The 23,176-nt window shown below is 36.1% G+C and overlaps 3 protein-coding genes across 3 annotated transcripts; all 3 read left to right on the forward strand.

Annotated features, from left to right (window-relative positions):
- The first annotated feature begins 1,961 nt into the window (after positions 1 to 1,961).
- LOC101888494 (protein takeout) lies at positions 1,962 to 7,986 on the forward strand. Its single transcript, XM_005188163.4, has 5 exons — positions 1,962 to 2,120; positions 7,024 to 7,107; positions 7,178 to 7,328; positions 7,408 to 7,547; positions 7,609 to 7,986. Exons 1-5 carry the CDS (start codon positions 2,057 to 2,059, stop codon positions 7,905 to 7,907), a joined length of 738 nt encoding a protein of 245 aa, XP_005188220.1. The 5' UTR covers positions 1,962 to 2,056; the 3' UTR covers positions 7,908 to 7,986.
- A 1,896-nt stretch (positions 7,987 to 9,882) lies between these two features.
- LOC131800625 (protein takeout-like) lies at positions 9,883 to 13,237 on the forward strand. The gene is made up of 5 exons (XM_059118123.1): positions 9,883 to 10,042; positions 10,416 to 10,499; positions 10,562 to 10,712; positions 12,623 to 12,762; positions 12,823 to 13,237. The coding sequence occupies exons 1-5, from the start codon at positions 9,952 to 9,954 to the stop codon at positions 13,122 to 13,124; spliced, it is 768 nt and encodes a 255-aa protein (XP_058974106.1). The 5' UTR covers positions 9,883 to 9,951; the 3' UTR covers positions 13,125 to 13,237.
- Positions 13,238 to 20,394: 7,157 nt separating this feature from the next.
- LOC101888147 (protein takeout) lies at positions 20,395 to 21,581 on the forward strand. Its single transcript, XM_005188161.4, has 4 exons — positions 20,395 to 20,549; positions 20,703 to 20,937; positions 21,011 to 21,150; positions 21,209 to 21,581. Exons 1-4 carry the CDS (start codon positions 20,489 to 20,491, stop codon positions 21,505 to 21,507), a joined length of 735 nt encoding a protein of 244 aa, XP_005188218.3. The 5' UTR covers positions 20,395 to 20,488; the 3' UTR covers positions 21,508 to 21,581.
- The last annotated feature ends 1,595 nt before the right edge of the window (positions 21,582 to 23,176 follow it).

The following is a 23,176-nucleotide window of genomic DNA, read 5'->3' on the forward strand; positions in this document are numbered from 1 at the left end:
TTCCTCACTTTGGGACTTCAGTAAACCAGCATCAGATGTAAACCAGGTCCCTAGTATAAGGGTATTTATTTTGGCATAATCAGTGTTGTGGCCAACCGAATAACCAGTTTATTTAATCAATATCATTACGTATCTTAAATCCCTAACACTAGTCTACTGTTTTCTTAAATTACAAATACTGAGTGAGATGAAAAAAACTGCAACCAACTTCAGACTGCTGTCATTTCTAAGCCACTCGTCCAGCAGCTGTAAAAATACTCCAGTGAAAGCTCATTATATTGTTTACAAGCGTACAAAAGCGTTGTGGTGAAAATTTTCTAGAAAAAATTTATTCGTGATAGTGTATTTTCTTTATATTTGGCTGGAAAACCACAAGTGGCTATCGTCAGAGCATTCGAAAAGTAATGAAACGACTTGATCGAAACCCGCGTCTCAGTGGCCGAGAAATGGCTTGTGAGCTGCACATATCGCAATGTTCCATTCGGCAAATATTGAAAAATTGCCATTGAACTTCCAAAAAGTGTAAGAACTTACACCGCAACAGAAAGAAAATAGACTGAAAAGAGCTAAAGAGTTGTTTCGCTTGGCCGAAAGCGGTGATCTGCCGAATTTGGTTTTCTCCGATGAGAAAACATTCGTTGTCCAGCAGTTTGTAAACAAACAAAATGATCGTGTTTACTTGCCAAAGAGGTCAGCTGAAAATGTGCAACTTCGGTTGGCCACCAGAACTCAAGCGCCGGCCATCATCATGGTGATGGTGCGGGCCGCCTTAACAGCCGATGGTCGCTCTCCGCTCGTAATAATCGACAGTGTCATCAGAATAAATGCCGAATATTATCGCGAAAATATTCTGGAGGGTGTATTAAAGTCTTGGACATGCAAATATTTAGGCGGCAGACCTTGGACATATCAACAGGACTCAGCACCATCGTACTCAGCACGCCCACCCAAGAATGGTTACAACAGGAGATTCCTCGTTTCATTTCCAGCGCACAATGGGCACCAAAATCTCCAGATACCAATCCCTTGAAATCTTCGGATACTAATCCGCCTGGAGTATTGTGGAAAGCAAGTTTTGCACTAAAAAATACCAAAGTGTTGATCACCTCAAAAAAGCGTTTCGGCGGGAATGGGCCAAAATACCGCAGAGCAACATTTGGGCAGCGTGTGACGGTTTCATTGTCCGTTTGAAGGCCGCAATTCATGCCAAAGGTGATCGATTCGAACAAATTTAAACTTATTCGAAAAGTTGATGCTATTTCCGACAGTTTTGCTTTCATTCAGTAAAATTTAAAAAAAAAGTATAAATTATAGCGTAAAACTTCGTTGCAGATTTTTTTATGTCACCCTGTATATGACATATTAGAACAAATTGAATAGATTTTTTTCATATTCAACCGAATTTTACCATTGGTAAAACTAGGTCCGGTATATCTATTGCTACAATAAATATTTTTAATATATTCCGTATCGAAGTCATATCATGCACTATACAGCGAAGTTATTTGGTTCAAAGTTGGTATTATCTACTTCAGATTAATTCCCAATATAAACTTTTTTGTTACGGGAGCTCTACTAAATACGCATAGTGGTGTCGATCCCGCCCGGCTTTTGACCTTTCCTTACTGGTTTTCAATTATAAGATTTTCCCAGCGCCTCAACCGCACTCAAAATAATGTGCCATCACAATTAGTTATTTGTTAGTTGAACAAAATTGGTCTCAAAGAATATCCATCTTTGTAAAACATTGTCCATCCCTAAATCAAAGGCCAGCAATGTTTCTATTCATATTTTGCTGACATTATATTATTTTTAAATATTTCTTCCACTAACTAATTGTATTCCCTTGATTGCATTTATTTTTTTTCAAAACATTTACTCAATTATCGACGATTGATTTGTAAACCAGTGTAATGATTGAAACGTGCATTCTAATGGGCTCTAATTCTCCAATGACGAAGGTATCACATATATAAGGAACGCCTGCTCAAGTCCGCTTCAATAGTCGAACAAACTTAATCTTTATCAGAACATCTAATTAGCATCGCGCAGTAAAATGCCAATCAAAGTGGTGATATTATTAGTTGCAGTGGCGATTGGTGGCGTAATTGGTGATTTTCGTAAGTGTAACGCGGCGGAGAAAAAATGGAAAAATCCAAACAATTAAAGGATTACAATTATACTCCTAAAATGAACGCATATATGTATCTGAGTAGGACGAAAGTATGTCGGTGTCCGTGATGTTAGTGTTTTGAATTAAACCACAAAAAAGATCTGAAGGATTAAAGGACACTTTCCAAATATTGTAAAGTCTGAAGTGTAAACAATTAAAATAGTATCAGTCGGTTTTTCCGACAGGTGTATACCCCCCGACTTGAGTTATGATTATTCAAATTGTTGACTCTTTATGGGGGAGGTTCCCAAGCAGTTGGCCAATATTGAGCAATTCGTATCTGACCTAAGACTGATATAAATATTACATCCTGCCAGATTTGGACTATATCGGCTACTTTATATACTTGATATGAGATATGTGCAGATTTTTGGAAAATGTAGAAATATGTGTAAGGGTAGCGGAAATAGCGGAACGAAATATTCCACTTCATCTAATACAGATTAAAAAATATTGGTATGAGCAAAATTTGAAGGACATCGACATCCAATTTTATGCGAAACCATAAATTCCGATAAATTACATATTCTTATCGGATTTCTGGTTAAGAGAAATATTTAGATATAACAAGTTGTAAAGAATCGCCGACTTTTTTCGCAATTTATGACTGATATAAGTATTGGAAATTTTAATCCTTTGTGGGTGAGATACCAGAAGGGTTTGGAGGTGGATGGATGGATTTGAATGTTTATCTCTTTGAGCGTTTTGTTTTTCAAAATCTTGAATCCTATGTGGGGGAGGTACCAGAAGAAATTGTGCGATCTTTACCATCTTCATAACAGATCTTGTGTTGATGGAAATATTGAGATGTGCTAAGACTGAATGAAAATGGATGTTAATTTCGTGATTTTTGAGCATCATGGATATTCAAAATTTTGACCCGTTGTGGGGGAGGTGCCAGAAGGAGTAGACCGATGTATTTCATCTACACACCAGACCTTGTCTTAATTAAAATATTGTGATGTGTGTAATTTGAAGAGAATCGGATGCTTATTTCGGATTTTATAATCGTTTTGGTTATTCAAAATTTTAACCCTTTGTGGGGGAGGTATCAAAAGAAGATATGCGATCTCTACCATCTTTATAAAAAATCTTGTGTTGCTAGAAATATTGAGATGTGCCAAGTCTGAATGGAAACGGATGTTAATTTCGCGTTTTACGAGCTTCATAAATATAGGAGTAGACCGATATATTTCGTCTTCACGTCAGACATTGGGTTAATACAAATATTGTGATGTCTGTAATTTGAAGACAATCGGACACTTACATCACATTTTATAAGACTTATAATTATTCAAAATTTGGTACTTGATGGAGTGAACCGATATTGTCCATTTTCGCACTTGACCTAGGTATTATGCAAATATTAGGATTTGCAAAGTTGGAACAAAATCGGATCATCCTTTCTTTTGTGTGCAGTAAATTATTATTTTTTTTTTTTTTGAAAATATTGATATTTTGTGGGGGAGTTACCAGAAGGAGTTAACCGATATTGTCCATCTCCGAGCTCGATCTAAGTTTTATAATAATGTTATAATGTACCAAGTTTGGACCCAAATGGATACTCCAACATCGGACATCGCTAGATCGACTTCAAATTTCCAGAAACGGATTTGGTCAAAAGGGACCTAGGTGCTAAAACCGTTATTTCGATGAGGCACTTTTTGGCCGATCAAATGATATATACTCTCTCTAGCCATATGACTGAGGGTATAAACAAACTACAATTTGTTAAGCCATTATGGTGATACTTTCAAGGTTTCCTCCTGTAGTATTGCAAGCATATTCTCCAAACATTATCGAGAAGATACTGTTTCAATATTCCGTTTTTTTCAAATTCTAGAATCGAAAAATCGTTCAAAAACTATCCTCTGTCCTGTTGTCATCAGCAGACTCCACAACATATTCCATATACTCCACAAAATTAGAATCTTGACTTTTACCTCAAATGTTTTCGGTAGCCTTCAGGTTTCTATTTTGGTATAAAACAAATTGCTTTTTAGGCTTTTTATATAATTTAATTTTATACATTTTTCATTTAAACTATTTCACCAATTTGGAGATTCGTTTATTTCACTTTCAACAAATGCTTTTTACAGCCGCTAAAATTGTATGCTTCAGAACAGTTAACGAAATGAAGATAAGAAGAAGCTGAGTTTATCGGCTGTCATTGCTTATGCTTCTTCCTACTGGGAGAAAAATAAAGCATGTAGACAAAGTGTTGATAATGTCTCATAAATACTAGACTAACCTTCCTACAAGGTACTCACAGGTTACTATATACAATATAAAAGATTATTGTAACAAAAATAACTGCTCTAGATGTCCCTACCATACGTTTCAGAAGTCCAATCTCTTAGCCAATTATTCTCTGTATTCTTGCGGTATTCTTGCGATTAAAACCCCGGCATTGCCTTTAATTTACTTAATGCGGGTTGCACAATTTTTTCTTTAGATATCGTTAAGTTATCCATTATTTCCCCTCTATGACTTGCTTCAAACTAAAATCTACTTGGAGTATCTTCCACCAATTAAAACATTTCTTATTGATACAGGTGTCAATTACTTGCCCGTGTTTTCAATAGAGAGATCGTTCGTTTGAAAGTATAATTTTTTGTTACACTTAACCGGCAGATATCTAGCGGCAAGACGTTTAACCTCAACAAAGCACTGCTGTTTTGCAACCATTTAGATTTATATTTCCATTGTTTGTCATCATTAAATTAATTAATCAATTATTTGTAACATAACAACTTCAACGACGTTACATACCACGTTTTTTTAATGATTTCCGATTTTAGATTGACTACTGCAGGTTGCTTCGGGACAATTGTAGATGAAAGTAAACAATAAATGAATACAATGTTTGTTTGTTTTAAACATCGTATTGAAATGAATGAATTGAGTACTAAACAAACATTATTTAAAAAATTAATTGTTTAAATGTGTAATATTAGAAATACTGATTACTAAGGTTTTAGAATTGTTTGGGCATGAATAACTATGATTGTATTGCATCGCTATCCGGAAGTAATTAATAAATATAAATACGTTAAGGGAAGACATTTTACTCTGTCTCTTTAAAATATGTAATCGCAATGAAAAGACGATACTTAAACTTTTCGATAATTTATTTCAACAAAAACCTTTCGATATTTCGTTTTAGTCCCACCACTTAAAATTCGATTTTTATACCCTCTCTAGCCATATGGCTGAGAGGAGAAGAAAAAAAATAATCCGATTTTGCTCCAAATTTGTAAATTCTAATATTTGCATCAGTGCTGGGTCAAGTGCGAAAATGAAACAATATCGGTCATCTCCATCAAGAACTTCCCCCACCACTTAAAATTCGATTTTTATACCCTCAGCCATATGGCTAGTGCCTCATGGAAATAACGGTTTTAGACCCTTGGTCTGTTTGGACCAAATCCGTTTCAGGACATTTGGAGTCGATCTAGCGATGTCCGACCGATCGACCGTCCGTCCGTCTGGCTGGTACACACGATAACTCTCGAAAGGAGTATCCAATTTGCTTTCGTAATATTATTCAAGATGAATTTTCAAAAAATATATTTTCTGCACAGAACGAGAAACTTCGGTCCGATTTTGCTCCATCTTTGCGAATCCTAATATTTGCATCAGAGCTATGTCAGGTGCGAAAATAAACAATATCGGTCCACTCCATTAAATACCTCCCCCACAATGGGTCAACATTTTGAATAATTACAACTCTTATAAAATGTGATGTAGGAGTCCGATTGTCTTCAAATCTCACACATCCCAATAATTTTATTAACCCAAGGTCTGGTGTGAAGATGGAATATATCAATCCACTTCTTCGGGTACCTCCTCTTAAGGGTCAAAATTTTGAATATCCATAAAGATCATAAACCGAGAAATTAACATCCGGTTCCATTCAGACTTGGCACATCTCAATATTTCCACAAACACAAGATCTGTTATAAAGACGGAGGGGTCCGATCTCCTCCATCTTTATAACAGATCTCCTTTTGGTACCTTCCCCACAAAGGGTCAAAGTTTTAAATAACCAAAACTATCATAAAATCGGAAATGAGCATCCGGTTCTTTTCATATTTCACACATACCATTATTTGTACTAACACAAGATCTGCTGTGAAAATGGGATATATTGGTCCTCTCCTTCTGGTACCTCCCCCAAAATAGGTTTCAATATTTTGATAAACAAAACGCTCAAAGAAAGAGAAATACGAATCCAAATCTCTTCAAATTTCACACATACAAATATTTTTGCTAAGACAAAATCTGACAAGATGATACATATCGCGATCCCCTTCTGAACCCCTTATCCACAAATTGTTACAATTTCAATACTTTTATCTGTAAACTCTAGCGAAACAAGTCAGCATTTCTCTCAACCAGAAATCTGAAATGAATATGGAATTTATGATTTCGCAAAAAAGTCGGATATATATCTCCGATTTTCTTATAATTTTGCCCATACCAATATTTTTATCTGTATTAGATTAAGTATGAAAATGGAATACTTCGGTCGACTATAGCTGGTACTTCAGGCACATTTTAATGTTTCCAAAAATTATCAAATATTTCATATAAAGTGAAGGAAATAACCAATATAGTCCGAAACTGACACATCGCAGTATTTATATTATATTTTTGATGTGTAGTTTTGTCAAACCGAGGCTAACATTGTCTTGATGGTATGGACCATAAAAGTAGTAGGACATCAAAACATCATTGTACATTAATTGGCTCGTTTGAAACTGAAACTCGACAAAAAAGGCTATGACCTCAAAATCCATTACGAATACTCAACTCTACAAGTGCTTTTTTAAAACTTTTTTTTCCAGCCGATGATCCCAAACCCTGCAAACATGGTGATGTGGAGTGTATTGGGAAACTATTTAACTACTTTATGATTGAAAAACACGGAGGTGTGTCCTTATTACAAATTTGGTCCTTGAAATAATTCTCAATAACATTAAACATTTTTCCTTTCATTAGGCGATACAAATTACGATTTGAAGTCTATCGATCCTCTCTTTCTCGAAACATTGGTAGTGGCGCGAGGTGCCGAAAGTCCAGTTAATATTAGATGCTCAATGAATGGTTCTGAGGTCCTGGGGATAAAAACTTTAAGATTTGAGAAAAAGAAGTAAGACAGGATTCAAATTTTATTTCATTTCATTTTTCTTTTTTTTTTTTTATTATAATTAACCTTTGGTATTTTCCAGGGGCTTTGGCAAGGAGATTGCCGGTAAACATGAAATTTCAGGCCAAGCCCAGTATCTGTCACTGGTCGGCGACTATGTCATAACGGGTAGTGTCTTGATTTTACCCATAAAAGGCGAGGGAAAAGCCAATATTACCATGCGTAAGTTAATACGTTTCTCTAAAATATGTTCTTTCAAATATCGTATCTATTTTAATTTTAGATGAACCCAAATATCGCATTGGCTGGACCGGATCACCATATGAAAAAGATGGTGCCACTTATATGAGAGTCAAGAATTTCTATATTGATTTGTATCCCAAGAGTATTACGTTCAATTTCGAAAACCTCTACAACAACAAGGAATTAAGCGACAACATGAACAAATTCTTGACCGAGAACTGGAGTGAAATCTATCCGGAGCTAGCCGAACCTCTGACACGTGGTGTCAGTTTTGTTGCCAACCAAGTTGTCGATCGTTTCTTTGCCAAATATCCATATGAGAAATATTTTACAAATTAAATTGTAAATGAAATTTATGAAATTAAATGAAAATAGTCAATAAATAATCGAGGCAGAATGGCCGTAAATGGAGGCTCAATGAACTGTGGTTAGAAAAATGTCTTAATGAATGAAAATAGGTCACAAGTACTTAGTCAAATATGGAAGGCTCATGAAAGCAAAATTTAAGAAATTTGTGAAGGCCACCACTGGGCACAGTTGCATGAAATCCTTCCGATTAATGGGAGTCTAAAATTCGAAATTGATGTCAGACTGTGGTATAAATCGCAAAGTCCAATTGATTTTGAGATCCACTTCAAATTATCCATTGCCAAAACTTCAGAATATAATGATCTGAAATGAAAATCGATTTTGGTTTAAAAAGTCAAAACTATTTTTATCTAATTGGGTACAATCGATAGATCGAGAAGTCGTTTTTCTGCTTAAGGCGAATGTACAAATCTCGATTTCGCTCCCCCTACTATAGACTGGCCTTGGCTGTCGCATATCCCTGTAGGAAATGTCAAAAAGGAATCACTACTGACTTACTATTGACTTTGTCACCAGTTCTGTTGACCTAAGGTAGACCAACATTTATTTGTTATACCCTCAGTTATATTGCTAGAGAAGGTATATATCATTTGATATGGCCAAAACGTGCCTCATCGAAATAACGGTTTTAGATCCTAGATCTCTTTGAATCAATTCACTTTCATCACATTTGGAGTCTGGCTGGCTGGTGACTCTCGAAGGGAGTATCGGATTTGGTGCAAACTTGGTACATCGTAATACTAATATCAAACTTAGATCTACAGTGTGAGAAAAAAAAACTGCAACAAAGTCAAACACCATAATTTTTACATTTGTTTTTTAAATTTCATTGAATAAAAGCTAAAAATGTCGGAAATAGCATCAAATTTTAGAATAAGTTTAGATTTGTTCGAATTGGTCACCTTTGGCACGAATTATGGCCTTCAAACGGCCAATGAAACCGTCACACGCTGACCAAATGTTGCTCTGCGGTGTTTTGGCCCATCCCGGCGAAGCGCTTGCTTCAGGTGATCGACATTTTGGTATTTTTTAGTGCCGACCCCGCTTTCCAAAATACTCCAGACACAACAGTCCAACGGATTGGTATCCGGAGAATTTGGTGGCTACTGTGCGCTGGAAATGAAGCGAGGAACCTCATTTTGTAACCATTCTTGGGTGGCGCATGCTCAGTGCGATGAATGTCCAAGGTCTGCGGTCAAAATATTTGCGTGCCCATGGCTTTAATACTCCCTCCAGAATATTTTCGCTATAATATTCGGCAATTATTCTGATGCCACGGTCAATTAATACGAGCGGAGAGCGAACATGAGCTTCTATGACGTCCCACACATCACCATGGCCGGAGCTTGAATTCTGGTGGTCAACCGAAGGTGCACATTTTCAGCTGACCTCTTTGGCAAGTAAACACGATCTTTTTGTTTGTTTACAAACTGTTGTACAACGAATGTTTTCTTATCGGAGAAAACCAAATTCGGCAGTTCTCCACTTTCGGCCAAGCTCTTTTGAGTCTATTTTCTTTCTTTTGCGGTGTAAGTTCTGGCACTTTTTGGAATTTCAATGGCTTTACCCCGAGCTCATTCTTCAATATTTGCCGAATGGAATATTGCGATATGTTCAGCTCACGAGCCATTTTTCGAATATCCATGCGACTTGGCTATATTTGTACTTTTCGTTTGGATAAATACGAGATCGGTTTGGATTCTGGTATTCAAAATGAGCAAACTTTGGCTTTTTTTGACTCCAGAGCCTTTCCTCGCCTAGGTAAGGGCGTAAATTACGTTAAACGTATATCGCTTTCTATTGGAAACCTATGTAATTTCCAATTCCGTGCTTATAATAAATTTCTTATGAAATTCATCCGTCTATCTATTAGCACGCATTCATTTTCGAGTTAAACAATTAAATCTAAAATTTGACACCTATCACAGAAACACATGCGAGAACAGTAAATAGTTTTAGAGTATAAATACTTCTAACTTTGTGAGAATTGTAGTTTATGTAAATTTTACATTCTATGAATATTCGAAAAAACGGGAAAATGACCAAGTTATATGCGAATATTTGTGTCATAAGTGTTTTTATTATTGGTATCCTGGGAGAATTTCGTAAGTGCTATAAAATGTCAAAAAAGGATACATAACACTCGATCATACTATACCTGAATTGAATATACCATGTGGTTTAAACAAACTAATTTTCACATCCATAAAAATGTGTCCTCAACAAAGTAAACAGGATATTTCGAGGATGTGTTAGAATAAGAGCACAGATTCTTTATTGCCGATTTGAATAACTCGATTTACGAAGACATGTTCGGAAATTGAACTTTGGATCAATAATAACATTAAAAGTTTTTGTGGTGTTTTATTCTCAAAACCATTGCCTACTTTAAGGAGCTTTTTCTACTCTTCTAACCAAAAAAAAATAGAGAGTGCCTCAAAAATAAAAATATTTTGTTAAAAAATACTTTCTTTACAGCCAACGATCCCCAACCCTGCAAATTTGGCGATACTGAGTGTATCGGTAAATTTATCGAATATTTGATGAGTGAAAAATATGCTGGTATGTGCAGGAAACAATTTAGACTGAAATGAAGTCCATTAAAAATATGTATTCCATTCCAGGTGATGATTCTTTAAATCTAAAACAAATCGATCCATTATTTTTGGAAAATGTTCGCATACACCAAGCAGCCGATAGTCCTGTAAATATTGATTTGAAATTAACCAATAATTCCGTACATGGCTGGAAAACGGCAAAGGTCGTGAAAGTCAAGTAAGTTGAACAGACAACGAAAAGGCACGATTGAACCGCCGAAAGAACCGACTGAACTAAAATAAACTAATGATCTGTTCCAGAACCTGCAAGAATCTACTAGTTTTGCAATTTTCTTTAATATTATAAAGGGATAATCGGTTATCGTAGTAAAAACTTTTATATTCTTGCAGTTCTGGAACAGAGCATAAGGAAGTAGGTGAACATATTAGTTCCTCTTGAGGAAAGGATCGCTCAGTAAACTAGAGCTATGTTACTTTACCTTACAGAATGACTGCACAGTTCAATGGAAAGATTTATTTAGACTTTTCCATCCGCTCGGAATATCAAAGGAATTGAGCATATATTGTCCTTGTTTTTACTGGGATACTTTTTATACCCTCACCCATATGGCTAGAGAGGGTATATATAAATTGATACGGCCAAAGTGTGCCTCAGGGAAATAACGGTTTCAGACCCTAGGTCTCTTTGGACCAAATCCGTTTCAAGACATTTGGAGTCGATCTAGAGATGTCCGTCCGTCTATCGGTCTGGCTGGTGCGCACGATAACTCTCGAAGGAAGCATCTGATTTCGTCAAAACTTGGTACATCGTAATATTATTATCAAACTTACATGGAGTTCGGCGATGGACAACATCGGTCCACTCCTTCTGGTAACTCCTCCACGCAATTTCAAAAAAAAAAATATTTTATTACACAGAAAGAGAAGTTGTAATCCGATTTTGCTCCTGCTTTGCAAATACTAATATTTGCATCAGTGCTAGGGCGTGTGCGAAAATTAACAATATCGGTCCACTGCATCAAGTGCCTCTCCCACAAAGGGTCAAAATTGTGAATAATTATAAATCTTATAAAATGTGATCTAAGGGTCCGATTGTCTTAAAATTACACACATCACAATATGTTTATTAACCCAAGTTCTGGTCCCGCTCCTTGTCGAACCTCCCCCACAAAGGGCCAAAATTTGGAATAGTCACGATGCTCATAAAACTCGAAATTAACATCCGATTCCATTCAGACTTGGCACATCTCAATATTTCCATGAACACAAGAGCTGTTATAAAGATAGTACATATCGCACGATTTCTTCTGGTACCTTTCCCACATAGGGTTCAAAGTTTAGAAAAACAAAACGTTCAAAGAAAGCGAAATGAGCATTCAGCTCTCTTTAAATTTCATACATCCAAATATTTTTGCTGACGCAAGATCTGTTAAGAAGATTATATATATCTGCCAACCCCTTCTGGTAGCTCGCCCACAAAAAGTCAGAAATTCCAATGCATATATCTGTCATAACTTGGAAAAAACTGTTCAGCGATTCTTGACAACTTCCTATATCTAAATATTTCTCTTAACCAGAAATCTGATATGAGTATGTAATTTATCGGAATTTATGATTTCGCGTAAAATTGGATATAACTGTTCGATTTCCTTCCGATTTGATAGATGAAGTAGGAAAATAGAATACTTCGATTCGCTATATCCTACCTCACGCAAATTTCTACATTTTCCAAGAATGTGCACATATTCCTTATAAAGTATAGGAAGTTGTCCAAGTCTGGCACGTTGTAATATTTATATTAGCCCTAAGTCCGAAACAAATCTTCGAACCTCCCCCATATAGGGTCAAAAGTTTGAACAATAATAACTCAAGGCTGGTGTATACATCTGTCGGAAAACTCGACTGATACATTTTACTTGTTTTTTTTTTGTATTTTTTGTTACTTTGGGGCCTTTACTTCCCTTTTTGGTTCTTTCAAAACTGCCGAATATCTGATTATTGTTTTATAAGAAAAAAAGTATTTAAATTAATAATTTAATGTGACGTAATTGTGTTATATAGTGCTAAAATAATAGTAGTAAGAATGACAGTAACACCACTAATAATACTTCTAATTCACCCTTTCAGAGGTTTCGACAAAGATATGACCAAAAAGAATCAACTGATATTCAAAATCGATTATTTAAGCTTGGTTGGCGATTATGTCATTGATGGAAAAATTCTAATATTACCCATTAAGGGTAGTGGACAAAGCAATATTACAATGGGTAATTACTCTAAATGAAAAGATGAGTTTTAACAAAATTCATTCAAATTTCCTTTTACAGTTGATGTCACACTGCAAATGGATTTCGTAGGCACCCCATTGGAAAAAGATGGTGAAACCTACATGACAATTAAGGATATGCAGCTGGATGCCGAACCCAAACATATGACCTATAAAGTGGAAAATCTCTTCAATGGCGATAAAACACTGGGAGACAATATGAATTTATTCCTCAATGAAAATTGGAACGATATTTATCAAGAAGTTCGGACATCACTGGCCGAAGGTTTCAGTGAAATTTATGGCGATGTTATCAATGACGTTTTCAGCAAATATCCATATGAGAAATTTTTCACAGAATAGATAAAATCATTATTTGTTTTTTAAAATTCATTATATATATATATATATATATATAAAAAAAGTGTTTTAAACTATAAAAAGTGTTTGAAAAAAAAATTAGACACACGAATGAAGATTTTTTTGCTCTTTATTAATGGTGTATAGGCAGACGCCAAGTAAAACAGGCTATTATGGAAATGTATGGTAGGTGTATTAAAATAATATACATATGTATATTAAGGCCACAATTTAGTATATAAATATCGCTCATTGAGAGGACAAGTTATTGAGGTGACGTAGGAGCTGTATGCAAGGAAAGTTTTATTCAATTTGAATTATTAGATCTGTTCTAAAGTTGTTCTAAACATATCAATGGGTTTGGAATTCCATTGCATTCATAGCTATGGGTTAATATCAAAAAAAATAAAATAAAATAAATAAATAAATATAAAAAAGTGTAGGCTATGTTTCTTAATAGGCCAAGTAAATCACTTTGATTAATTAGTATATGAATAAATTATTTTTATTTAAATACAGAGTTGTGTCGCTCCGCAATGTTCAAAGGAACTATTCCGTGAAAGAAACGGTCGGAACTATATCCAGCTGTACAGAGACGATTGTTGATTCGATTCTTATATCTGGCTCGAAGGACCAAATGTTAAGGCGAGAAAGGAACACATCTTTACGGGTTGGTTTTGATTTTGATATTATTTTTAAAGTTTTGATTTTGTTTTGATTTTGATATTATTTAAAAATATTTTACTTAAATACTACTAAAACAAGTTAAAAAGTATCAGCCAGTTTCGCCGACATATAAAGCGGTACGAAGTATTCCATTTTCATACTTCATCTAATACAGATAAAAATATTGGTACATCCAAACATTTATACTAAAATAGATTCCGATAAATTACATATTCGTATCAGATTTCTGGTTGAAAAAAATATTTAGATATAGGAAATTGTTAAGAATCGTTGACTTTTTCGCAACCTATGACAGATAAAAGTATTAAAAATTGTGACCTTAGTGGGTAAGGTACCACAAGGGGTTCGTAGATATATATCATATTCACAACAGATCTTGTGTTAGCAAAAATGTTTTTATGTGTGAAATTTGAAGATAGTTGGGTGCTTATTTCGTTTTCTTTGAGCGTTTTGTTTTTCAAAATATTGAACCCTACGTGGAGGAGGTACCAGAAGAAATTGTCCGATCTCTACCATCTTTATAACAGATTTTGTATTAAAGGAAATATTGAGATGTACCAAGTCTGAAAGGAATCGGATGTTAATATTGCCATCTCCAAACTCGATCTATGTTTGACAATATTATTACGATGTACCAAGTTTGGATCAAATCGGATACACCCTTCGAAAGTTTTCGTGCCCACCAGCCTGCTAGACAGACGGACGGACGGACATCGCTAGATCGCAATGTCATCGCAGATAGATAGGGGCTCGTTCGGGATCGAGAGCTTACCATGGGTATGCTCGGTTTTAGCTATTTGGGTCGTCTTCAATGGTTAGGAAACTATTCTAGCTGGCACTTCGGAATCGGCAGCTAATGTCTAGGCCTTTGTAGATGGATCGGAACTACTTCGGGATCGGCAGCTCTCTGTAGATATGCTCGGGGCCGATGTCAACGCAGATGGATAGAGACTCGTTCGGGTTCGGCAGCTCGCCGTGGGTATGTCCAGCTTTAGATATTTGGGTTGTATACTATGGATAGGAAACTATTCTAACTAGCACTTCGTATTCGGCAGCCAATGTATAGAACTTTACGGATGGATAGGAACTCGTTCGTGTTCGGCAGCTCACTGTAGGTATGTTCGGATTTAGCTATTTGGGTGGTCTACAATGGTTAGGAAACTATTCTAGCTGGAACTACAGTTTATGACTACTACAAAAGCTGCTGTAAAACTGCGATTCGAAACTCCTGCTGAACAAAGAGTGTGATAATGAATTACTAGCGAACGTTTTGTTTTAGTCGGAGGACAGAAAATGATTCAGAAAAGCACTAACTACCCTTCGCCAAGCCGTCTGCCGTAGCAAGTCTGTTTCATCTTAACCCAAACTGAACACCATATATAACCGGCATTACCAAGTTAATGAGAATTATTTGCCTTAAGCTTCTGTGAAACAGCGAGTTGAAACTCCTACGAAACAACGAGCCTAAGCCCCCTTTGGTAATGTATTACCAGCGAACGATTTTGTTACTTGGAAGACAGAAAATGATTCAGGGAATTCTTAACTTAACTTTGTCAAGCCCCCTTTTAATAGAAAGTCTGTCTTAACGTAACCCAAACCGGCACTATCGAGTTAATGAGCATTATTGGCCTAAGGCGGTAAACGTCATATTGCCGAATTATTATAAATTACGATTCGTGTCGTGCAACCGTATTAATTAGTATTAATAAAAAAGCTTGCAATGTCTAAAGTTAATTGGAGGTAATGAAATTCGTAATAGACCAGATTAATTTATCTGGGCGTTACATTGCACAACAACATTGATTTACTTTGGAATATTGGGCCTACTAACGTAAGCGGGAGAATCAAATTTTACTACTTGTTGGTTCGTTTGTCTGATTTTTATTTAAATATATTTTTCTTAAGTGCTACAAAAACTGACCTAACTTAGCCCAACCGCAGCCACACAATTATTCTTATCTGTCACTGAATTGTACACATGTGATATTTTATGACAGCTTGGAAACTGACAATTTTGAAATTTTTTTTTAATGGTTAGATTTTCCCAGCGCCTCAATCGTATGTACAAAATATTTTGTACACAGATTCTTAGGACCTGTTTGAACCCAAGGCGCCTGTCCATCAACAAAATTTCTGGCGAATAGATAACTTTCTTATGGCTAGCGTTCTAGGTTTCCTAGACTGAGCTGCATCCTTCGAAAATTGGTTAGTAATAGAAATCTCGCGGGAACAATTACAGGTAATCGAGCAGTTTAATAACGACGAATTAATAAGGTATTCCCCGCAGCGACAACCTATTCCTCTTCTACCATCGAAGGTTTGGGACACTCGCGTTAGAAAAGCCCATCTATCAGGTGTCGGACGTGTGTTCGCCGTACAATAAACGTGTGTTCTGTTATCAGTTTGGTTTTATCGCTTCATTTATCTGTCTACGTTTGTAGAAAAAAAATATTCCCAAAGAATTACACCTGTGTTTAGGCAACGAGTACGCAATAAATTCTAAATTAACTGTTTTTTTTTTTGTTTATGAATCACTTAGGAATAAATTTAAAACCAGTAGCCAATAGAAGATCAATATCAGTCGTCATTGACTATACGATACTCTAAATGCCTATGACAATAGGCTTTCGTGCCGTTGGAAGAATATCGAATATGAAGAACACGTGAAATTTGTTAGAATTAATTACTCATATATACATATTTAAAAGCCTAAGCTTTTGTTCCGGGTTATTTTTATAATTTAATCTAATTTGGCTGAGTCCATATTTTGCATGTCATGGTGTAGGGTATAGCTATGAAGTAATCGGCGGCCTGAATAAAGCGGGTTTCTTTAATTTCACTTTCACAGTTTGTTTACCCATTGTCTTTTGACTACTGTATTTAGAAATAATAGCCATTCGAATCGATTTGCTAACGTTTCACTGTAGTTGATGTTTTTTTTTTTTTTATTGATGAGTCTAGTTCTTAATTTAAGCAACTAAATAATTAATTGCATTGGAAATTTACTTAAATGACTTAATTAGTTAATTATTGAAGACATATTTTAAGTATATGCATTACCATGGAGGAGTATGAAACCAATAAAAATAAAATGCACACAATTTGTCTATGGAAAAACCACAGCTCTTGATTTACGGCAATTATGGCGCCCAAATTGCGATAAGTTTTCTTTGTCTTTTTTTTTAAAAATAGGATTGTGTTTGGTTTTACTATAATTGATTATTTATACATTTATGGATGAATCCAGTTCTTCGTTGAAACAATTAAATACAAATTGTCCATTCTTTGGAAATTAAATCAAATGGCTTAATTAGCAGATTATAATGGAAGATATAAATTAAGCATGTATCCTACAAACAAGAGAATATACGAGAATTATACAAAAAAAATTTTTTTTTTAAACCCTCAGCCATATGGCTAGAGAGGGTATCGTGCCTCATCGAAATAACGGTTTTAGACACTAGGTGTCTTTTGGACCAAATTCGTTTCAGAACATTTGAAGTTGATCTAACGATGTCCTTCCGTCAGTCTGTCTGTCTGACTGGCTGGCTAGTGCGCGTGATAACTCTCGAAGGGAGTATTCGATTTGATCCAAACTTTGTACATCGTAATATTATTATCAAACTTAGATCGAGTTCGGAGATAGCTAATATCGGTCCGCTCCTTCTGGTACCAGATTTACTGCACGGAAAGGGGAAGGATAATCAGATTTTCCAACTTTGCAAATTCTAATATTTGCTTCAGTGCTAGGTCAGGTGCGAAAATGGACAATATCGGCCCACTCCATCCAGTACCTCCCCACAAAGGGTCAAAATTTTGAGTTATTATAACTCATACAAAAATTCAAATTGCACATATCACAATATTTTTATTAATTCAAGGTCTTCGGACACCACCTTCTGATACTTCCCCCACAATGAGTCAAACTTTTGAATATCCATGATGCTCATAAAACGCGAAATTAAAATCCGATTCCATTCAGACTTGGCACATCTCAATATTTCTATCAGCCCAATATAAAGATTGTAAAGATCGGACCATTCCTTCTGGAACGTCCCCCACAAAGGGTCCAAATTGAATAAACAAAACGATTATAAAATTCGAAATAAGCATCCAGTTCTCTTCATATTTCACACATCCCATTATTTCTACCAACACAGGATCTGCTGTTGGGATATATAGGTCCACTCCTACTGGTACCTCCCCCACAAGAGGTTCAAAATTTTGATTATCAATGAAGCTCATAAAACGTGAAATTAACTTCCGATTCCATTCGGACTTGGCACATTTCAAAATTTCCATCAACTCAAAATCTATTATACATGGTGAGATGAAAAAACGGCAACCCACTTCAGACTGCTATCATTTCTACGTCATTAGGCCGACAGCTGTTAAAATTATTCCACTGACAGCTCATTATATTGTTTACAAGCGTACAAAAGCATTTTGGTGAGAATTATCCAGAAACAAGTTAATCGTGATGGAATTCAAGCGTGATAGTGTAATTTCTTTATATTTGGCTGGAAAACCACAAGTGGCTATCGTTAGAGCACTCCAGCATTTAAATGTGAATACATATTTTCTGTCTCGTACCATCGCTCGTTACCGTGATACTGGTAGCGTAGCCCGACGTCAAGGAAGTGGACGGAAGAAAACAGCAACATCAGTAGAAATGGTTCGAAAAATAAAGAAGCGACTTGATCGAAACCCGCGTCGCATGTGACCGATAAATTGCTCGTAAGCTGAATATATCACAATATACCATTCAGCAAATATTGGATAAAGTAGCTCGGGGTAAAGCCATTGAAATTCTAAAAAGTGCAAGAACTTACACCGCAACAGAATGAAAATAGACTCAAAAGAGCTAAAGAGTTGTTTCGCTTGACCGAAAGTAGTGAACTGCCGAATTCGGTTTTCTCCGATGAGAAAACATTCGTTGTCCAGCAGTTTGTAAACAAACAAAATTATCGTGTTTACTTGCCAAAGAGGTCAGCTGAAAATGTGCAACTTCAGTTCGCCACCAGAACTCAAGCGCCGGCCATGGTGATGATGTGGGCCGCCATAACAGCCGATGGTTGCTCTCCGCTCGTAATAATCGACCGTGGCATCAGAATAAATGCCGAATATTATTGCGCAAATATTCTGGAGGGTGCATTAAAGCCTTGGACACGCAAACATTTTGGCCGCAGACCTTGGACATTCCAACAGGAATGTCACAAAATGAGGTTCCTCTTTTAATTTCCAGCGTAAAATGGCCACCAAAATCTCCGGATACCAATCCGTTGGACTATTGTGCCTGGTGTATTTTGGAAAGCAAGGTTGGCACTAAAAAATACCGAAGTGTCGACCACAACAAGCAAGCGCTTCGTCCGGAATGGGCCAAAATACCGCGGAGCAACATTCGGATAGCGTGTGACGGTTTCATTGGTTGTTTGAAGGCCATAATTCGTACCAAAGTTGACCAATTCGAACAAATCTAAACTTATTTTAAAATTTGATGCTATTTCCGATATTTTTTGGCTTTTATTCAATAAAATTAAAAAAAAAAATGTAAAAATTATGGCGTTTGACTTTGTTGCAGTTTTTTTTTTTTCTTTTTTATCTCCCCCTGTACATATACATTTTAACGTTCCATGTGAGAGAGAGAGAGAGAGAGGGTAGGGTATCAGAAAACCGGAGACTAAGTGGCGCCCAACGTTTAAATAAAATTTTCATCATGTATTAGCTGCCGGTTTGAAATATTTGGAAAATTTCTTTATAGAAAAGGACAATTGAAGTCACGAGGAGACAAATTTATTGCGGTGTCTAGGTACCACTGAACATTTTCAAATTGGGAAACACCTACATTGGCCCTCCACAAATCTGCCTACCGAGTTTGAAGAGGTCAACAATGTTTTCCTAAAAACCATGTTCAAATTCTCAAAGTTCTGCTTTGGCGACTTAACTGGCTTTAGAATGAAACCTATACGAGTTTTGGGAGATTGATGGTAAAAATTAATAACCTATCAATATTCATGTTGTAGTCGTCTTGGTGATGTATATTTTTATGCTGTTTTGACTAGATAAATTAAGTAGATAACTATCAACCGATCATATATATATATATATATATACGACATCGACAATCAAGCAAAGCAGCAACCAGCGAACAATCACATGCGTTCGTAGTATTTTTATAGCTGGTACGAGGGTGTAAAATATTAGATTTTCAATATTAAATAGATTGTCGATTTTCTGTTTATTCCAATCACATATCACATCACATCACACATGTAAATCAATCAATATCGCGTGCCTGAGTGTATTAAATGTCTTTTTAAAATAAGACATCAAGATTATATTACTGTTCAACCTTTGAAAGAATCTCTCTTTGTTTGCTATTTTCTCATGGCGCCCAACTACTCATCAGCGTCGAAGAGATATTTAAAATATCGACATTAAACAAACAATACAATGACATAATTCCGAATTATTAATCGAAAGTAGGGTCTGAAGAGCTGGAAATCAACGAGAAGGCTGGCATATCAATTGCCGAAACTTGTTTTCCAAATTTGCAAATGTGACGTTTCAAACGTTCTAAACCAAAACAAATTAGGTATAAAAAGCGAAACGAAACGGCGGCACTGTTACAGTTAAATTAAATTCGGGTATTTGAGCGAATCGCCATAGCTTAAGTGAAAATGAAATGTTTAACAATTATTAGCAGTATTTTGTTTGTAACGCTGGTGCGGGCCGATTATCGTGAGTAGTGTTTGTAAATATCACACACGGAATTTTGAAAAACAAAAATATTGAAATCTTTAAAAAGAAAACCAGTGTGGTGAAGAAAATTAAATTCATTCAAAAAGTGTTTGTGTCTTCAAATCAATTATTGTCTATCTCCTTCGTTCCCAGCTTCGGATTTTCCAAAATGTAAGAATGGTGATGGCTCTTGTCTCGTCAAAGCTGCCAATGAAGTTACCCAGAAATACTATGGTGGCAATCGGGATGTGAATTTATTACCCTTCGATCCATTGCGTATTAAAGTATTCGAATTGGAAAAGAGTCCCACGAGTCCAGTGAATGTGGGTTTTAAATTTACCGATGTCGAATTGCAGGGATTGAAGAATATGCATGTCACCAAGTTTGAGTAAGTTCCGAACACAAATGTAAATAACAAATTAATAATTTATGCAACAAACTAATTTTTCACAAAACAACAGTGGTCTGAATGCCGACATGAAGGGTCGCAACGTTTTCGAAGCTACTGTACCCGAAGTCGTACTAAAGGGTCACTATGAAATGGAGGGACGTGTTCTCTTGCTGCCCATTGTTGGTAATGGCCAGTGTGAAATTAAAATGAGTAAGCGAAAGATCTCTAAATTTTAATGGAACTAAGACACTCTAACCGATACTTGCAGAAAACATTCAACTCAAATATGCTTTTGATTTGAAACCCCTGGAAAAAGATGGCAAAACCTATGCCGTATTGGAACATGTCAAAATGGATTTGATACCAGGAGAAACATATTTCCATTTTGAAAACCTTTTCAATGGCGACAAAGCCTTGGGCGACAATATGAATGAATTCATCAACACCAACTCCAAGGATATAACCAAAGAAATATTGCCAAGCTTTTCGAAATCGCTGAGTTTGCTGATAAAACAAATGATTAATGCCTTCTACGAAAAGCATCCCTTTGCGGATCATTTTTTGTAAAATGTGATAAATAACGTTCGGTTGTTATACTTTGTAGATATGTTTATATGTTACGAATAAATTAGTTAAGAAAATTATGAAAAGAGTTTGTATTCGCAAATCGTTGTTATCTCGGACAGGTCTTTAGAGATACAATACTTAATGGAGGTCTTCTATAGACATTCTTCAGATCCTTCAAACTTTTTGAAAAAATTAAAATCTTTGAACTTTTGTGTAGAAGGTACTACAAAAAGAGTGTACCGATATATTCTATTTTCGAACTTGCTCTGGCATAGGCCAAAATTATCGAATGTGCTAAGTTTCACATATTACGAGAGTTATTTTTAAAAACGCTTACCTTTTCTTGGGAGGTACTGAAAAAAGGGGATAAATATTGCCCATTTGAACTTTATCGCGTCTTCCTCAAATTTAGATAAAGCTTCCATATATATCTTCAACCGATTTCAGGTTTCAATATCATTCCAAATGAACTGAATCTTGGCAATTCAAACTGAATTCACCCTAGAAACAAGTACTTCATATTTGGTGATAATCGATTCAGATATAGTTATGGCTCTCATATATCTGTTTCATCCGATCCGATCGATCCGATTTGGGGTCATAAGTCCCTCACATGCGTAATATGCACTCGACAAAAATGATCTTTGATACCAGACACCAGGTACAGCTCAGAAATAAGTGCCTAACATTTTGTAAAGATAGGTTCAGATTTGGATATAGCTCGAACATACAGGGTGAGATAAAATAACTGCAACAAAGTCAAACACCATCATTTTTACCTTTTTTTAATTTTATTGAGTAAAAGCAAAAAATGTCGGAAATAGCATCAAAGTTAAGAATAAGTTTAGATTTGTTCGAATTGGTCATCTTTGGCACAAATTATGGCCTTCAAACGGCCAATGAAACCGTCACATGCTGCCCGAATGTTGCTCTGCGGTATTTTAGGCCACTCCCGGCGAAGCGCTTGCTTTAGGTGGCCAAAACTTTGGTATTTTTAAGTGCCAACCTTGCTTTTCAAAATACTCCAGACACAATAGTCCAACGGATTGGTATCCGGAGATTTTTGTGGCCATTGTGCGTTGGAAATGCAGCGAGGAACCTCATTATGTAATCATTCTTGTATAGAGCGTGCTGAGAGCGGTGGTGTTGAGTCCTGTTGGAATGTCCAAGGTCTGCGGCCAAAATGTTTGCGTGCCCAAGGCTTTAATACACCCTCCAGAATATTTTCGCGATAATATTCGTCATTTATTCTGATGCCACGGTCGATTAATTCAAGCGGAGAGCGACCATCGGCTGTTATGGCGGCCCACACCATCACCATGGACGGCGCTTGAGTTTCGGGTGGCCAACCAAAGGTGCACATTTTCAGCTGACCTCTTTGGCAAGTAAACACGATAATTTTTTTTTTTGCAAAATGCTGGACAATCTCATCGGAATATTTTCTCATCGGAGATTCGGCAGTTCACCTCTTTCGACCCAGCGAAACAACTCTTTAGCTCTTTTGAGTCTACTTTCTTTCCGTTGTGGTGTAAGTTCTTGCACTTTTTGGCATTTCAATGGCTTTACCTCGAGCTCATTTCTCAATATTTGCCGAATGGAATATTGCGATATGTTCAGCTCACGAGCCATTTTTCGCCCAGTGCGACGAGGGTTTCGATCAAGTAGCTTC

The sequence above is a fragment of the Musca domestica genome, unplaced genomic scaffold (genome assembly GCF_030504385.1).
Source record: "Musca domestica strain aabys unplaced genomic scaffold, Musca_domestica.polishedcontigs.V.1.1 12, whole genome shotgun sequence".
Taxonomy (NCBI): Eukaryota; Metazoa; Arthropoda; class Insecta; order Diptera; family Muscidae; genus Musca; species Musca domestica.

Excerpts from the sequence above, each read along its gene's own strand:
- LOC101888494 (XM_005188163.4), top strand. The coding sequence starts at position 2,057 with ATGCCAATCAAAGTGGTGATATTATTAGTTGCAGTGGCGATTGGTGGC. Across the intron at positions 7,108-7,177 it reads TATGATTGAAAAACACGGAG|GCGATACAAATTACGATTTG; the intron begins GTGTGTCCTTAT and ends TCCTTTCATTAG. Across the intron at positions 7,329-7,407 it reads TTAAGATTTGAGAAAAAGAA|GGGCTTTGGCAAGGAGATTG; the intron begins GTAAGACAGGAT and ends GGTATTTTCCAG.
- LOC131800625 (XM_059118123.1), top strand. The coding sequence starts at position 9,952 with ATGAATATTCGAAAAAACGGGAAAATGACCAAGTTATATGCGAATATT. Across the intron at positions 10,713-12,622 it reads GCAAAGGTCGTGAAAGTCAA|AGGTTTCGACAAAGATATGA; the intron begins GTAAGTTGAACA and ends TCACCCTTTCAG. Across the intron at positions 12,763-12,822 it reads ACAAAGCAATATTACAATGG|TTGATGTCACACTGCAAATG; the intron begins GTAATTACTCTA and ends TTCCTTTTACAG.
- LOC101888147 (XM_005188161.4), top strand. The coding sequence starts at position 20,489 with ATGAAATGTTTAACAATTATTAGCAGTATTTTGTTTGTAACGCTGGTG. Across the intron at positions 20,550-20,702 it reads GCTGGTGCGGGCCGATTATC|CTTCGGATTTTCCAAAATGT; the intron begins GTGAGTAGTGTT and ends CTTCGTTCCCAG. Across the intron at positions 20,938-21,010 it reads ATGCATGTCACCAAGTTTGA|TGGTCTGAATGCCGACATGA; the intron begins GTAAGTTCCGAA and ends ACAAAACAACAG.